This window comes from Coregonus clupeaformis, chromosome 2 (assembly GCF_020615455.1).
Source record: "Coregonus clupeaformis isolate EN_2021a chromosome 2, ASM2061545v1, whole genome shotgun sequence".
NCBI lineage: Eukaryota > Metazoa > Chordata > Actinopteri > Salmoniformes > Salmonidae > Coregonus > Coregonus clupeaformis.
In genome coordinates this window covers 22,964,615-22,982,684 of record NC_059193.1, presented here as the reverse complement: position 1 = coordinate 22,982,684, position 18,070 = coordinate 22,964,615, and the positions used below count along the sequence as shown (strand labels likewise).

General features: G+C 44.3%; 2 protein-coding genes across 3 annotated transcripts; one reads left to right on the top strand and one right to left on the bottom strand.

Moving 5' to 3' along the window:
* Positions 1-1,141: 1,141 nt before the first annotated feature.
* LOC121580319 lies at positions 1,142-4,755 on the top strand. Of its 2 annotated transcripts, none has more exons than XM_041895373.2 (6): positions 1,142-1,408; positions 1,717-2,055; positions 2,437-2,691; positions 2,905-3,144; positions 3,254-3,367; positions 3,861-4,755. In XM_041895373.2, exons 1-6 carry the CDS (start codon positions 1,360-1,362, stop codon positions 4,112-4,114), a joined length of 1,251 nt encoding a protein of 416 aa, XP_041751307.1. In that variant the 5' UTR covers positions 1,142-1,359; the 3' UTR covers positions 4,115-4,755. The 2 variants fall into 2 exon arrangements, with proteins under 2 accessions (XP_041751307.1, XP_041751308.1); XM_041895374.2 differs by having other exon boundaries at positions 1,143-1,408; positions 2,905-3,036.
* Positions 4,756-6,709: 1,954 nt separating this feature from the next.
* Positions 6,710-17,693, bottom strand: LOC121580318 (homeobox protein CDX-1-like). The gene is made up of 3 exons (XM_041895372.1): positions 17,059-17,693; positions 8,068-8,216; positions 6,710-7,557 (listed from the first exon to the last, which is right to left on the bottom strand). The coding sequence occupies exons 1-3, from the start codon at positions 17,465-17,467 to the stop codon at positions 7,366-7,368; spliced, it is 750 nt and encodes a 249-aa protein (XP_041751306.1). The 5' UTR covers positions 17,468-17,693; the 3' UTR covers positions 6,710-7,365.
* Positions 17,694-18,070: the final 377 nt, after the last annotated feature.

Here is an 18,070-nt window from a genome sequence, read left to right as displayed (position 1 = left end):
TCTGCAGCATTGAAGGTCCCCAAGAACACAGTGACCTCCATCATTCTTAAATGGAAGAAGTTTGGAACCACCAAGACTCTTCCTAGAGTTGGCCGCCCGGCCAAACTGAGCAATTGGGGGAGAAGGGCCTTGGTCAGGGAGGTGACCAAGAACCCGATGGTCACTGACAGAGCTTCAGAGTTCCTCTGTGGAGATGGGAGAACCTTCCAGAAGGAAAACCATCTCTGCAGCATTCCACCAATCAGGCCTTTATGGTAGAGTGGCCAGATGGAAGCCACTCCTCAGTAAAAGGCACATGACAGCCAGATTGGAGTTTGCCAAAAGGCACCTAAAGGACTCTCAGACCATGAGAAACAAGATTCTCTGGTCTGATGAAACAGAACTTGAACTCATTGGCCTGAATGCCAAGTGTTACGTCTGGAGGAAACCAGGCACCGCTCATCACCTGGCCAATACCATCCCTACGGTGAAGTACATGAAATGTATATGAACAACTAAACTGTATACACTTTCCATAGTGAGTCCTTCTGTTATAGATTGAACATGCTTTTTAACCTTTTAAGTCTCAACATACAGCCATACTAACCATTTCCATCTACAACATGTTATTGTGTCCAGCCAACAGCTTCAACCCAAAAGGAATCAGTTGCAGCCGGTCGAAGACACCAGAGAGTCACAAACCACTATTAGGGAAACATTGTACTTTGATCTACTGGTCCTCTCTGTTTCACTTCTTATTTCGCTCACCTCTCCTCCTCTCAAATTCCTGTCTTTCTCTCTCTCTCAGTTCTTTAATTTCTTTTTCAAATTATCACAATCTAAAATGGAGTGAAAGCACATACTAATTGTGAAGAAGGTAGTGTCTTCATGTCAGTGTTGGACAGCAGTGTGTGAGAGCTGACCTCTGCCCTGACACAACGAATCAGGCGCCAACATCTCTCAAAAGTAGCCTCACTTATCACATACTGTATTTAATTTCTTGTCTAAATCCATCACACAGGAGACATGTAGCGAGCCTGGCTTTTTATATAATGAAGAAGTGAAACTTTGACGTGGCTCTTCCTCTTTAGGGTCTGAGGGGAGTTAGTACTGGTGTTGTTAGTCAAGCCCTGGGTGTGATTTTCTCCTGTGAGTCAGAACCTATGAATAGGGTCACAATTACACTTCTTCTTTTGCTTGTCACAAACTGGAAAAACTATTCTGAGTGGCAGGAACAGCTGTCTCTCAAACTATTCTTGCATTGGTTTTGTTTATGCTGTAAAACATTGCCAGGTTATGGAAATTCAGCTCTGAATAGAAAATAGAGGACTTTGTTGAAGTACTGAAGGTTCATTTGATAAACTGAGACCCTAAAGAGAGATGGAGGCTGTTTTAGGACTGTTGGTGATCTCAGCAGGAGTGTCTCATGGTAAGAAACAACTTTATATGTTGGCTTCCCTCTTCTTTTATGCAGAATATAATATAAGGAGTCTTGTATATCATGTAGCAGAAATGACAGATGATGATAGACAATATTCAGAACACTTAGAGACAGTTTTCTCTTTACTCACTGTTCCATGATAATGATCACTGACTTCTGTTCTCTATTACGTTGATGCTGTTGGTTTGGTTATACTGTTAGTCGCTTGTATCCTCATCTGTAAAATTATACATGACTTGACATGGGTTAGAACAGTGATAGTCACTATCGTGTATATTTTTCTTCTTGATCTTCAGGCTTGGAGACTTCCTGTGATGCTAGACAGAACAGATCTCAGTGTTATGGAGCTCTGGGAGGAACTGTCTATCTCCAGCTGATCACTAATGCCACGGGAAATGATGAACTCATATTTTCGAAAGGCACAATTGTTACTAAAAAAGAGATATTCAAAATGAAGAATGACAAACTGGTAATAAGAAACCGCCCCATTGAAGACAGAGTACACTTCTTTACAAACAATGGGACATTTAGGTTAAATAACACAAGAAGGAATGATTCTGGTAAATACCTGATAGATACTTTTTATACAAACGGGACATTCATCTGGACCAGTGGACTACAACTGTTCATCGAAGGTAATTAACTAACTCTTTATAAAGTTAATGTTGTCAAATAATTATTACAAATGATAACTTTGACAAGCTCTACATATTTCTCTTTGGCTAAACAAAAAATATGTGACTACCTAATAATCAAAATGATGAGAAATGCATTTTATGTGTAACCATGGAGTCATTTTTGTTTCATAGGCTACTGTAGTTGGTACATAGAGTCATAACCACATCCATCAACATTAAATCATCTGTTGGTTATTTGAAATGCAGTCATTGTGTATCATGAATCTGCTCCTCCTGTTGACTACAGTAGCTTCTGTGGCTTTCAAGAAGAATGGCTGGTGTTGTGTTCTAATGTGTTTTGACCTCTTACTACAGTTACATATCCTTCTTCCCCCACAGCTCCAGTGTCCTCTCCTCAACTGTCATCTGACTGTCTGTCCTCTGGAGAGATGAGGGTGTCCTGCTCCTCTGAGGGGGACGGTCCCCAGTACAGCTGGACTCTGGATGGACAGACGTTGAGAGACACTGAGACCTCTCCTGGTGATGAGACAAACACCATCACTCTGAAGAAAGGCCTGTCTGGAAATCTCACCTGTACCATCAGAAACAACGTCAGCAGTGTTGCTGTCAGCAAGATAATCTCACACTGTCCAGGTAAGCTACTGTTTAATTTACTTAGTTATAAATACATATTGTTATGACCAACAAGATCAATGATTAATTATAATAGTTATGGTGATTATAATGATCAATGACAAATACTTAACAATGAAAATTGACCTGTTTAGAAACAGCATTATCCATTTGCCAGTATTTACATGTAATTCAGATACGCATGTGATTACTTTTAATTTGGATTGCCTACAGGGCTCACTTATGCTAACTGCACCTTAACCAACGGGACAAAGATATCAGAGTGGGTGAATGCCACTGGTAGTATCCTGTGTGTTGAGCCTACAACAGTGGTGACTGAGGCCCCCACCAGTAAAACCTCCACTGGTAAGGGCCTGGGGCATGACACCCTAATGACCTCCAGACCCAGCAATCACACCCAGGGCTTGACTAACAACACTAGTACTAACTCCCCTCCAACCCTTTGGATTTTTAGTAAGTGATCATGCTTATTCTGATGTATTATTGGTGTCATTATTATCATGAAGATGTTTTTACAATGGAGCTTCACTCCTATGTGTTGTTGTGTCTTCGTCTCTCTTAGCCACAGAGCAATTAGGGATGGCAGCAGGGTCTCTGGCAGGAGTGGTCCTTGTCTTACTGATGCTGTTGGCAGTTTACTGTGTCCAGAAGAAAAATAAACCTTCAAAGACTCCAGGTTAGAGGACATTTAGCTGTAGATCTTCATGTTTCTCAATTACTACAATTTTCCATGTCAGTCTGTCAGAGATATTTAGACGTAATCTCTCTCTCTCTCTCTCTCCTCGCTCTCGATCTCTTTCTCCCTCTCTCGCTTTCTCTGTCTCTCGCTCTATCAATTCAATTTGCTTCATTGGTATGACGTAACAATGTACATATTGCCAAAACTTACTTTGGAGATTTACAATATTAACATAATGAAAAAAATAATAATCAATATTGTCAACGGGACATCAGTAACAACAATAATCAAGGGTCAAACTAACCATACATTGAACAATGGCATAGAGGACATGTGCAGGTTGGTTGGTCTGTCAGACATTGTCCCTCATCTCTCTCTCTCTCTTTGTCTGTCTTGCTCTCCCTCTCTCTCTCTCTCACTCTTTGTCTGTCACTCCCTCTCACTCTCTCTGTCTCTGTCTCTGTCTCACTCTCTCGCTCTGTCTCTCTAGTCATCTCTCTCACCACAGTTAAGGATGACAGCCAGGATGTGGAATATGCTGATGTCAGGATACTGAGGAAGGAAATGAGACAGAAGGAGAGGGAGGCGCCGGTGGAGGTGGAGTATGGACAAGTGAAAGTGGCGGGGGGTCCCCAGCAGCCGGTGGAGTATGGACAGATTACAATATTAGAGGGTCCCAGGATGAAGGTAGACACACCTGAGGAGGAGGACTGTATGTATGCCAGTGTACGGAAAGGCCAGTGAGCAAGGTACTGTCTAGATAGAATAGGAGGCTGAGAGTTGAATCACTCAGAGTCTGAGTTGAATCACTGGTGCGTCCCAAATCTCTCCCTTCTCTTGACGTATGCACTACTCTCCACATATTTCAAAGCATTGGATTGGTGTAGACATGGATTTGAAAGGGAATGACTGGTAAATGCAAACTTCCTGTAGCCCATGCCTACAGTAATCCAATGCCTTGAAATATGTGGTGAGTAGTGAACAAGTTCACGCTTCAGGAGGAAGGAGAGATTATTGGGACTCAACCCCTGAGAGGTCCAGAGTTGACACAGATGACAAACATGTTGAATCTTGTTGTCTTAGTTACAGTTACAGCTGTGTTTTTTGAATGTTCACACATATTAGTACATTAGTGTCTGTTTCCAAGAAGTGGAGACATTACTTCTGTTTTTCATGCCTGCATTTCTTTCTTTCAGAAACTGTTATTCTACTTGGTTGTGTGGTGGTCACTTGTTACTTGTTTCAGATGTGTGATATGTCACAAAATATTTAATGTTTTTGCTGCATGACAGAAATAATTACATCATTCTTTAACCCTCCCGTTGTCCTAGGGTCAAAATGACCCGCCACTGTGTCGAACCAACTTTATTAAATTTTTATATTTTTTGGATCATTTGTGAGAAGGAGGCAGTGATACTTTCTTTAAAGTCTCACTGCCTCCTTCTCACAAATGATCCCAAAAATATAAAAATTAAATAAAGTTGGTTCAACACAGTGGCGGGTCATTTTGACCCTAGGACAACGGGAGGGTTAGTCATTCTCTAACATTCAATACTGTTTAAAGAATTTGTGAGGAATTTGTAATAATTGCATAACAGGAATTTTCATTTCCAATGCCTTAAGTCGGTACTTTAACGCATGCAGTCCATCTCCCTCAATGGATACATCTTGATGTGCAGGTGCTGTATGAAGGTATAATGAACTATCTTAGATATCATCAGAAATGTATGTACATACAGTACATGTGTGGATGCCATGGCGCTTGTCCTCATAGACATTCAACAAATAAGAGTATTTTATATTTTTTAACAAATGTTATTTTTGAGCTATTGCAATCACATGTTAATGTAAAAAAATAAAAAACTGAGATACATGACATGGCCATATCTTTTCACACCATCAACATATTTGTTTCCACATATCTGGTATTGCAGTTTATAAAGTTGCTGATGCATTTCCTGTTTGAGTCACATGATTTCCAGTCGAATCCCCTCAGCTAGAGGTAATCAGCTTTTTTTGGAGACATCACCATACTTGGTTATCTCCCCATATGTTCTCTTACTAAATAATTATACTGCATATCAAAATAAGAATAGAACACATTGGCTGCTTGCATTGGGAAGAGGATGTTGAGAAATAAGGATACTGATGTTTCTAACAGTGTTGACAACATAATGTGGAATATTGTTGAATATGCAGAGGAATCATTTCTCATGCTTATTGTTGATGCCGCTGTGTGATGAAAAAATTGCAATTTGGTAATAAAAGCGTGTTTTTGAAAAGCAAGCAGCCATTGGTGCCTGTCGTCTTTGATACTACAGTACAGAGGTCATCCCATCTGAGGAGTATAAACAGTCTTTATGGCTCATCATAGGTGAACTCTCCATAACCCCAGGCTCACTACCTCTATGTGGTTACTGATCTATAGGACCGGTGGCCCAGGTCTGCTGCTCTAATCATCTATCTAACTAACGTCTTCTTCCTCTGTCTTCTGTCTCCTATTGGACGATAATCAGGAAGTAAGTGTCTACATCCCCATATACGTTTTACAGCAATGCAATGGGCACAGTCCCCATCATCATGTGATGCAAACAGCTTGGATAAGACTTGGATAAGTCTTTGATCCTTTTAAAACCCTGCAACATTTATAAGTTTGAGCAATCATGACTTTTACGCTTATCTTTTTCCTCTGGCATTGCAATCACAAAGGAATAATTTGTGGAGAGACTGTAAACGGCTAAAACTAGTGGTTTCCCTCCTTGGTGATCATAGATGTCTAAGTTGGCACCTACAGAGTATACAACAGTGGTTTTCAAACTTGTTTTCAGGTGTCCATTTTGGCAAAATCGGACACAAACAACATCTATCTGTAGCCTATTTGCTTGTAAGGTCGTTCGCAACACAGTAATGTTTGTACCAATAACTTCAAAATGCCCATCAGCAAAGTAAACCTGTATTCATTTCAGTTTCATTTGGGTGGTTATTTAGTTTGGTGTGAGCTTAGTGCGGTTAGCTTTGCCCACCACACCCTTAGATCTGCCTGTTAACATTATAGAGAACAATAGTAATGGCGTCTTTTTGTAGGCACTAATTCCGCCATGGCTCGTTGGACAAAGCTTATGGGGAAATGAATGGAGTTTTTGGATGGTTTTAGTCTAAACACTGAAAATATGGTCTGTGGTAAACAGAGCAAAACGTATACGATCTCTTAAGCCTATATGAGAATCTTCATCAGCTAACGTCAGCCCATAAAGCACAAAGGCTTCATCATTCATAAAGGTCATATTAACTGATTGATATTGTCTCAGAGAACACAACGCTTAAGATCTCAGACCTTATTTTCGGTGTTTATCCCCAAAACCCCATTCTTTCCCCATTCCTTTTCCCCATAGGAATGGCTGAACTAACCAGAGGTATCTCATGTCTGTTTTTTAGGACCACAAGCTGGCGAGCTCTATTGACAAACATGCACATACAAGCAATAAAAGGCCTAACAGACTTTCACTGCCCAAACAAAAGGACTGGTGGAATCATGCTCCACTATCCTCATTGATTTAATATTAAAGTAAATACACATTCTCTCAACATCTCTTCAATTTAATTTCCCTTCACAGCTCCTCAAAACCAATCAAACTTTTCATACAAAATATATGAAAAAAACAAAACGTGCTTCAGATCAAAACATTACCATTATTTTGCAGTTACAAATTAATTGGGTTAAGAAAATACAGTATCAACACAAAAGCAGTTAGTGTCTTTATACATTTGCATAGTGTAACATGTGCTTCTCTCTCTCTTTCTTTCATTGAGTTAGGCCTATATCAAACACAAAAAGTAGTATTATATTAGAGGTGTGTAGTGCAAGATGCATGAAATAGTATTTTCATCATCATATCATTGAGGTCAATTACATCTTCTGTAGTGATTGTCATGAGAATTCCAGTTTGATATGGTTATTCCAGTGTTGTACAGTAGGTCTACGGTAAAGGAACTCCTCAGTACTCCTCTTTGATAGTCTCTGACAACAAGCTGCTGCTGGAGCTGGTTGCCATGGAACCGTTACTGGGGTCAACCAGGCTGGGCGGGGTCAGGGTGGGAGTGGTCGTAGAAGCCTGCTGGGACAGCTGGATCTTCTTCTTGGTTATCTTCCTCTCCTTGGCTCTCCTGTTCTGGAACCAGATCTTCACCTGCGATGATGTCAGAGAATAATGAGAATGTACCTACAGTGTGAGGTGATGTTTCTATGCACAGATAATCCACCTGTAGTTCTGAAACTCCCCTGCGACCCAAACAAGAAATTCTGAAACTGATTGGATTCTAAATAATTGATCCTCATTGACCCACATGGCTCTCAGAGACTTGCCTGTTGTTCTCATCTGTCTCTTTGACACGCCTGTCTCTCTCACAAGCCTGTCTGTCTCTCTGCCATCTACCTGTCTCTCTGAGAGGCTGTCCCAGGGCCAGCTCTGTACTGGAACTTATTCTACAGCTCTCCAACTGTCTCTCTAACACACACCTGTCTCTCTGTCTCTCTGACCCACCTGTCTCTCTGAGAGGCTGAGGCACAGGGCCAGCTCTGTCTCTCTGACCCACCTGTCTCTCTGAGAGGCTGAGGCCCAGGGCCAGTTCTGTCTCTCTGACCCACCTGTCTCTCTGAGAGGGTGAGGCCCAGGGCCAGTTCTGTCTCTCTGACCCACCTGTCTCTCTGAGAGGGTGAGGCCCAGGGCCAGCTCTGTCTTCCTCCTGATGGTGATGTATATACTGGACTGGAACTCCTTCTCCAGCTCTAGGCGTTGCTGGTCTGTGTACACCACCCTGTACTTGTCCTTGGTGCGCGTCTTCCCTCCTGGACACAAGAATGACAATGTTACAACAACACAACAATACATTATAATAACTGATGATAACATTTAAAAGCTGTTGAACTTTAATGTTAAGTGGCTGGCTGTATAAAACAGCAGTATGTAGTAATACCCTGGCCTATACTGTTATGAAAGCCCTGATATTTTGCTTTTTGTTTAGTATTTATTATTTATCTATGATTTGTATGCAATTTTTACTGCCATAGTAGTATGAAAAATAGTAGTATGAAAAATAGTACATCATATATGTTTTATTTCATATGCTATGAACAACCTATTTGTGAGAAATAGGGCTTGATTGTTTTCTAATAATCTACATATACTCACAATCAACTTTACAATTGACATGATATAAGATTTCAGCTGCTTTATTACTGTAATATTTTTTTTACATAACTACTGTAGTGGTCAGGGAAAATCCAACTCATTTCCTGGTACACTGCTATCATTCATTGTTCTCCCTCCCCCTGTGAATGTACCACAGAGTTGGCCAACAACTCTACATATTCGTCAAGATCTCAGTTTACATCTAATCTAAAGTTTGTCCCTCTGTGATGAACACAAAGTGGTTTTGTTTCACATCAAGTTGTTTTTACTTCAATATAAATCGATGTCTGTTTGTTGCAGAACGATGGGACTACAGCACTGTGATATATTGTTTTGCCACAAATTGACGGACAGTCCAATCAGCGAATGAACGTTAAGGCGGGACTCCCGACCCTCAAATGGCTTTTGATATGTAACCCCATACCTCAGAGCCATCCAAGGCCTACTGCATTGAAGCAGGGAAGCGGGGCTGTCAGCCAGAAGTTGATTTATAAGCAAATTACCTTGATATGCCTTGATAAAACAATTACATTATAACAAAAGTCATCTAAATAACTTAACGTTTAAGAGGTTGGGTTACATTTATATAGTATGAGGTGATGAGAAATACAAAAACTGTATGACAACTCTGGAAGGAATTGGCAAAAACATCCATAACATGTCTAGCTAAGCACAAAGCCTCCAATAACAATGTGAATATGTTTCCATGACTCAGGCTGTACAATGTGTGAACAGTGTCACCATAGACTGCTGAAATTGCTGATGGTGACATGGAGTAACACCGGGATGGTTGAAAACTCCCTGGCGCCCGTGAAAGCCTCAACTACCCTATTAATCATGTTAATCATAACCACTGTGTAAGAGACCATAAGACATTACTATTGTGGTTCTTATCACTGTGAGAACTGTTTACATAGGTGTTTACATAGGTAGCCATTCATTCACACTTGCGTGCGTACACACACACACACATCCCACCAAACACACACAGCGCCAGGGATGGATGAGTCAGGGAGATGGTATTGATCCACAGGGGAAGTCTTGACGGCACGGTGTGACAGTATATTGATCGCAACAGGGCGAGGTGGGTTGAGATAAGACCAGGGAAGTTTCCTGGAGAGGAGGGTTGGTCCTGTCCTGAGACAACCAGCCAAACCCCTGGCTGTCAGCCTTATCTGCCCAGCCTGTCACCCCCACAGTGGACAGAGAGGGTGGGGAACCACAGGTCACTGACTCCCTGTCCTCGGCTGTTAGCTTTTCACTCAAATCTTTCACCAACCAAAGGGATAGGTGAAAAGGTTTTGTTTGATGGATGTGTGTGACGTTTTGTAATGGTTCTGGGACGTGTATGAATATGTATTCTGTTGTCAGTGTGTCACCAATGCTTGTCCTGTGTCCTGTACACCAAGTCAAAACTCAAAACCTGACGTCTGCCATTGAGTACTGACATCGGATCAACACAAATGCTATTTGTCTAATAGGTGTTCTACTCTCTGAGAAGTTGGTAAATCAACATACTGTTTTAGGGCTGTTCAACGATCGGTAGACTACTGTATCAGAGGATTTCCTTTGTAAATGAAATGCTGTTACAAAATAAACACATTTTATTAAGGAAATAATAGGCCTGGTCAAGTTGACTGTGTCTATTGGCATCATGCAGATTATTAAATTATTACATTGTAATATGATGTTTGCATTGTGTTTACGTTGCTCTATGAGTTCAGTGGAACAATTTCTTATCAACTGTGGAAACCTTTGCATGCAACGTGGTCTCAGGGCAATTCATATTATTCTGTACACAAATCTGTGACACTCTATTTAGTATGATATTACATTACGTTAGGTTACATTATGAATGGAATAGTGGTTGTACAATATCATATGAATTAGAGAATGTATAGTATCATCCATCTTAACCGGTCATACAATAGCATACGAATTGGAGGATGTGACTTATCATACATCTTGGAGGACATATAATATTGCACGTCTTTATTTGAGACCATATTGCTTAACATCAAATTAAAATGACAGGGACAATTTGCATTGGGGTTTGGGGAACTAACAACAAAAGTTAGGAGAACTAAACTGACAAAGGGAAGGTGAATTTACATAGCAGGTTAGGTGAATTGGGTTAAGTTTAAAATAAGGGTTAAGGGAAGGTTAGCAAAAATGCTACAGTTGTCCCGGCCCGACTGGAACCTTTGGATGGCTAGATTATGCCCACCATCCTCCCCGACCAACCTCTCTACTTTTGTTTCTGTCTCAAGTAACTAGACCATTAGTAGGTGTCACGAATTCCGCCGAGACTGCTCCTCCTCCTTGTTCGGGCAGGCTTCGGCGTTCGTCGTCTCCGGAGTACTAGCTGCTACCGTTTGATGTTCTCTATGTTTGTTTGGTTTTGTCTGATTAGTGCACCTGTTCCATATCACGTATTGATTATGTCACCTATAAGTTTCCTTTGGTTTTGTTTGTAGTTGTGTGTTGTTGTCCGCCTGTCCGCCTGTCCGCCTGTCCGTTGGTGATTTGTCTTTGCTCTCGTGTATGCGTAATCGCTCGCCTCCGTTGTGTTGAGGCCCGTTATTTTGTATTGTCGTGTTTTGACAAGTAAAGTCTGTTGGACTAAGCTTCTGTGTCCTGCGCCTGACTCCAACACCACATCCACATCAGCTCGTGACAGAACAACACACCATACTATGGAGTTAGCAGGAGCAGCGGCGGCGACCGAGTCGCTGGAGGATCGGGTCAGCTGCCAGGACGCCAGGATCCAGCAACTCGGCTCTGCCATGCAGGAGGTAATGAACACCCTGCGCCGATGGGAAAGGGGAGGCGTGCCCACACCTCCTCCTACATTACCACCACCATCGGCCAGCCCCACCAGACCAGCTCCGGAATCAAGTGGGATTCGGCTCTCGCTCCCGAGGGCGTATGATGGCACCGCAGCCGGGTGTCAGGGGTTCCTCCTTCAGGTGGAACTCTACCTGGCCACCATACACCCGGCGCCCTCGGGATACGAGAGCGTTTCCGCCCTCATCTCCTGTCTCTCCGGCAAGGCGTTGGAGTGGGCCAAAGCCGAATGGAGGGGAATAGACGCCGCCACCATCAGCTACGCAGAGTTTTCCCGCCGCTTCAGGGCAGTTTTCGTCATGAGGAGATTATTCAGTTGTACCTAATTGACTCTCCTGCATATCCCGTGGTGCTGGGGCTTCCTTGGTTAATCACCCATGACCCCACCATTTCGTGGCAACAGAGGGCTCTCAAGGAATGGTCTGGCCAGTGTGTGGGGCGATGTTTAGGTGTTTCCGTTGGGGCGACCACGGTGGAGAGTCCGAACCAAGTGCCCGCAATGCACATTCCCCCTGAGTATGAGGATTTGGCACTCGTGTTCAGCAAGACGAGGGCGACGCGATTGCCACCTCATAGACAGGGAGATTGTGCGATAAACCTCCAGACAGGTGCGGCACTTCCGCGGAGCCATGTGTATCCTCTGTCTCAAGAGGAGACGGCGGCTATGGAAACATACATAGCTGAGTCCCTGAGACAGGGATACATACGGCCCTCCACTTCCCCTGCGTCCTCGAGTTTCTTTTTTGTGAAGAAAAAGGATGGAGGTTTGCGCCCGTGTATTGATTATCGTAGTCTCAATCAGATCACTGTGAAATACAGTTACCCTCTACCTCTGATTGCGAGTATGACTGAATCATTACGCGGAGCGCGTTTCTTCACAAAACTGGATCTCAGGAGCGCTTATAACTTGGTGCGCATTAGGGAGGGAGATTAATGGAAGACGGCATTTAGTACCACCTCAGGTCATTATGAGTATCTTGTCATGCCATACGGGTTAATGAATGCTCCTTCAGTCTTCCAATCATTTGTAGACGAGATCTTCCGGGACCTGCATGAGCAGGGAGTGGTAGTGTACATTGACGACACCCTAGTGTACTCTGCTACCCGAGCCGAGCATGTAGCCCTGGTGCGCCGAGTGTTGGGTAGGCTGTTGGAGCATGACCTGTATGTCAAGGCAGAGAAATGTCTGTTTTTCCAGGAGTCCATCTCCTTCTTGGGTCATCGGTTGTCCGCGTCAGGGGTGAAGATGGAGGTTGACCGGGTGTCAGCCGTGCGTAACTGGCAAACCCCAACCACTGTTAAAGAGGTGCAGCAGTTTTTGGGTTTTGCCAATTACTACCGGAGGTTTATCCGGGGTTTTGGACAGGTAGCAGCTCCCATTACTTCCCTGCTGAAGGGGGGCCCGGTGCGTTTGCAGTGGTCGGCTGAAGCGGACAGGGCGTTTTGTAAACTGAAGGACCTGTTCACTTCGGCTCGGTGCTGGCGCACCCGGACCCCACTTTAGCGTTCCAGGTAGAGGTGGACGCGTCAGAGGCCGGTATTGGGGCAGTACTGTCGCAACGCTCCGGCATGCCTCCTAAGCTCCGTCCCTGCGCTTTTTATTCTAAAAAGCTCAACCCGGCGGAGCGTAATTATGACGTAGGGGACAGGGAGCTGTTAGCCGTGGTTCAAGCCCTAAAGGTGTGGAGGCATTGGCTTGAGGGGGCTCAACACCCTTTTCTCATTCTGACTGACCATCGTAACCTGGAGTACATCCGGGCAGCTAGGAGATTGAACCCTCGTCAGGCTAGGTGGAACATGTTCCTGACCCGGTTCGTTTTTAAGATCACTTACATCCCAGGGTCCCAGAACGGTAAGGCAGACGCCCTGTCCCGGCGGTATGACACAGAGGAGAGGTCCATTGAGCCCACTCCCATACTGCCGGAGTCTTGTCTGGTGGCACCGGTGGTATGGGAGGTCGATGCGGAAATTGAGCGGGCGTTACGCACCGACCCTACTCCCCCAGAGTGTCCAGTGGGTCGGACATACGTGCCGCTCGAGGTCCGTGATCGTCTTATCTATTGGGCTCATACGTCACCCTCCTCTGGACATCCAGGTATTGGCCGGACAGTGCACTGCCTTAGTGTTAAGTACTGGTGGCCAACATTGGCTAGGGACGTGAGGGTTTATGTCTCCTCCTGCTCGGTGTGCGCTCAGTGTAAGGCGCCTAGACACCTGCCCAGGGGGAAGTTACAACCCCTGCCCGTTCCACAACGGCCGTGGTCTCACCTCTCGGTGGACTTTGTTACGGACCTTCCCCCCTCTCAGGGGAATACCACTATTCTGGTCGTTGTGGATCGGTTCTCTAAGGCCTGTCGTCTCATTCCTATGCCGGGTCTCCCTACTGCCCTACAGACCGCTGAGGCTTTGTTCACCCACGTCTTCCGGCAATACGGGGTTCCCGAGGATATAGTGTCTGATCGGGGTCCCCAATTCACCTCTAGAGTCTGGAGGGCGTTCATGGAACGCTTGGGGGTCTCGGTTAGCCTTACCTCGGGTTACCACCCTGAGAGTAATGGGCAGGTGGAGAGAGTAAACCAGGATGTGGGTAGGTTTCTGAGATCCTATTGCCAGGGCCGGCCGGAGGAGTGGTCGGGGTACATCCCCTGGGCAGAGATGGCTCAGAACTCTCTTCGCCACTCCTCTACTAACCTGACCCCTTTTCAGTGTGTGTTAGGTTATCAGCCGGTTCTGGCACCATGGCATCAGAGCCAGATCGAGGCTCCTGCGGTGGATGAGTGGTTTTCGGCGCTCGGAAGAAACGTGGAACGCTGCACACGTACATCTGCAGCGGGCCATCCGCAGGCAGAAGGCGGCGCCCGATCTCCACCGCAGTGAGGGTCCAGTCTACGCCCCTGGACATCGAGTCTGGCTCTCGACTCGAAACCTGCCCCTTCGCCTGCCCTGCCGGAAGCTTGGCCGGCGGTTTGTGGGGCCATTTAAAGTCCTGAGGAGATTGAACGAGGTGTGTTACAAGTTGCAACTGCCTAATGACTATCACATTAACCCCTCGTTCCATGTGTCTCTCCTCAGGCCGGTGGTAGCTGGTCCACTCCAGGAGAGTGAGATAAGAGAGACCCCTCCGCCCCCACTGGACATCGAGGGGGCTCCGGCGTACTCAGTCCGGTCCATCGTGGATTCGAGACGTCGGATGGGGGGTCTACAATATCTCGTGGAGTGGGAGGGGTACAGTCCGGAGGAACGGTGCTGGGTGCCTAGGTGGGACATTTTAGATCCATCCCTCCTGACTGAGTTCCACCGTAGTCATCCTACGCGCCCTGCTCCACGTCCTCCTGGCCGTCCCCGAGGCCGGAGTCGGCGCACGACTGGAGCCGCGCGTCAAGGGGAGGATACTGTCACGAATTCCGCCGAGACTGCTCCTCCTCCTTGTTCGGGCAGGCTTCGGCGTTCGTCGTCTCCGGAGTACTAGCTGCTACCGTTTGATGTTCTCTATGTTTGTTTGGTTTTGTCTGATTAGTGCACCTGTTCCATATTACGTATTGATTATGTCACCTATAAGTTTCCTTTGGTTTTGTTTGTAGTTGTGTGTTGTTGTCCGCCTGTCCGTTGGTGATTTGTATTTGCTCTCGTGTATTTAGTGTATTGACGCACTGTTTGCGTAATCACTTGTATTTTGTGTATTTACGCACAGTATGCGTAATCGCTCGCCTCCGTTGTGTTGAGGCCCGTTATTTTGTATTGTCGTGTTTTGACAAGTAAAGTCTGTTGGACTAAGCTTCTGTGTCCTGCGCCTGACTCCAACACCACATCCACATCAGCTCGTGACAGTAGGTATCATACACTACCAGTCAAAAGTTTGGACACACCTACTCATTCAAGGGTTTCTCTTTATTTTTACTATTTTCTACATTGTAGAATAATAGTGAAGACATCAAAACTATGAAATAACACGTGGAATCATGTAGTAACAAAAAAAGTGTTAAACAAATAAAAAATATATTTTATATTTGAGATTCTTCAAATAGCCAACCTTTGCCTTGATGACAGCTTTGCACATTGATGGCATTCTCTCAACCATCTTCACCTGGAATGCTTTTCTAACAGTCTTGAAGGAGTTCCCACGTATGCTGAGCACTTGTTGGCTGCTTTTCTTTCACTCTGCGGTCCAACTCATCCCAAACCATCTCAATTGGGTTGAGGTCAGTTGATTGTGGAGGCCAGGTCATCTGATGCAGCACTCCATCACTCTCCTTCTTGGTCAAATAGCCCTTACGCAGCCTGGAGGTGTGTTGGGTCATTGTCCTGTTGAAAAACAAATGATAGTCCCACTAAGCACAAACCAGACGGGATGGAGTATCGCTGCAGAATGCTGTGGTAGCCATTCTGGTTAAGTGTGCCTTGAATTCTAAATATATCACAGACAGTGTCAGCAGCAAAGCACCCACACACCATCACACATCCTCCTCCATGCTTCACGGTGGGAACCACACATGCAGAGATCATCCGTTCACATACTCTGCGTCTCACAAAGACATGGCGGTTAGAACCAAAAATCTCAAATTTGGACTCATCAGACCAAAGGACAGATTGATCGTGTTTCTTGGCCCAAGCAAGTCTCTCCTTCTTATTGGTGTCCTTTAGTAGTGGTTTCTTTGCAGCAATTCGACCATGAAGGCCTGATTCACGCAATCTCCTCTGAACAGTTGATTTTGAGATGTGTCTGTTACTTGAACTCTGTGAAGCATTTATTTGGGCTGCAATGTCTGAGTCTGGTAACTCTAATGAACTTATCCTCTGCAGCAGAGGTAACTCTGGGTCTTTCTTCCTGTGGCGGTCCTCATGAAAGACAGTTTCATCATAGCGCTTGATGGTTTTTGCCATAATATGGACTTGGTATTTTACCAAATAGGGCTATCTTCTGTATACCACCCCTACCTTGTCACAACACAACTGATTGGCTCAAATGCAATAAGAAGGAAAGAAATTCCACAAATTAACTTTTAACAAGGCACACCTGCTTTCCAGGTGACTACCTCATGAAGCTGGTTGAGAGAATGCCAAGAGTGTGCAAAGCTGTCATCAAGGCAAACAGTGGCTACTTTGAAGAATCTCAAATATAAAATATATTTAGATTTTTTAAACACTTTTTTGGTTACTACATGATTCCATATGTGTTATTTCATGGTTTGTATGTCTTCACTATTATTCTACAATGTATAAAATAATAAAAAATAAAGAAAAACCCTGATATGAGTAGGTGTGTCCAAACTTTTGACTGGTACTGTATTTATTTTTTCTCCATCCACCCCTGATTCAGTATATGCCATCTTCATAGTCATGGCATTCATGGTTCAATAGCTATTGACGAGAGAAAACCGAATATCCTATAGAAAACGAATTTTACCTAGGGCTGGTTCCAGAAGCACCTGTTAGCCCCAATATTGTCATAGTAAGATTATAAAATTGTCATAGTAAGATTATGAAATGTAGGTCATCAGAGATAAATGCTCAATCAAATGGTAAATTAAAATGCTAAATTTGTGTTAAAACTACAACTAGTCTATATTATTATTAAAAGGGTAAGTAAAATCAAACCGTATGTGGTTTGTTGTTTAAGATATACTAAAAGAAACTGGGATTTGGGAATGTTACCTGTACTGGATGAATGTACATTGCGTCTAATGCCAGTGTACGAGTTTCTTCTCTGTGAGTCTGGAGAGTACTGCCCGGTAGGTGAGTCGAGTGATGGGAGAGTTCCCGGCCCCGCAGGCGGGATGGTAGTCAGTTCGGGAGAACTGAACCGTATCTGTTCCATGACGGGGCTCGAACCGGGGAAGCCCGCGCTGTGGCCATAAGGTGACCACAGCTCTCGCGGGGCTTCGTAAACGGGGTTCCACAGACTTGTCTTCTGGGCATGAGGGTCACTGATGCCCGTGACGTGATGATAACTGGTGAACCCCGCATATTGCATGAAGTTCTGACTGTTCAGAGTTTGAGTCGGGTGTCTCATGGAATTTGAGTACATTCCGGTTTCTTTATCCAGCAGGTAACTCATGTACATCTCAATGAATTAACTCCTCTACGCGCATGGTAATCCAAAAATTACAACCACAACTTCTGGTGAAATTCTCGGCTCGCCACCTTGTAACCTACGCGGTAAACACACCTGTCGTGTAGCTAGCTACACTTTTATATAGTGTTGTCTGTTGGACAGGTTGACAGTTCGAATGTATCTCCATGACGTCAAACGTACAACCAGGCGGTACCACCTTATGTTAGATCAGCCCCTTACATCAAGATTATTACTGTGGAGACATGTTGAGTCCTTTTTCAAAAGCGGTGTGTGTAGTCAATAATTTATTTCAGGATCAGTTGAGGCATTTGAGGCGAGGACATCACCATGGTTATTTAATGTACAGATCGATTCCTCAAAGCCAATCACTGTGCTTATGTTTGTTTATGAGGTGGGGGGATATTATATTTCCTCCTACTAGTCTGTTACTTTTACAGTGAAGATATGGGGGCATCAGAATGCTGCAACCTGGTCACAGAGCATTTCGTATTCATATTATTCTGTTTGAAAATCCGAGACACTCCATTTAGTATGATATGCTAAGTTTCGTATGGTATTTATTGTATGATATGCTACGTTTCATATGGTATT

Excerpts from the sequence above, each read along its gene's own strand:
- LOC121580319 (XM_041895373.2), top strand. The coding sequence starts at position 1,360 with ATGGAGGCTGTTTTAGGACTGTTGGTGATCTCAGCAGGAGTGTCTCAT. Across the intron at positions 2,056-2,436 it reads ACTACAACTGTTCATCGAAG|CTCCAGTGTCCTCTCCTCAA; the intron begins GTAATTAACTAA and ends CTTCCCCCACAG. Across the intron at positions 3,145-3,253 it reads TCCAACCCTTTGGATTTTTA|CCACAGAGCAATTAGGGATG; the intron begins GTAAGTGATCAT and ends CGTCTCTCTTAG.
- LOC121580318 (XM_041895372.1), bottom strand. The coding sequence starts at position 17,467 with ATGTACATGAGTTACCTGCTGGATAAAGAAACCGGAATGTACTCAAAT. Across the intron at positions 8,217-17,058 it reads TGTACATTCATCCAGTACAG|GAGGGAAGACGCGCACCAAG; the intron begins GTAACATTCCCA and ends TCTTGTGTCCAG. Across the intron at positions 7,558-8,067 it reads TCACCCTCTCAGAGAGACAG|GTGAAGATCTGGTTCCAGAA; the intron begins GTGGGTCAGAGA and ends ACATCATCGCAG.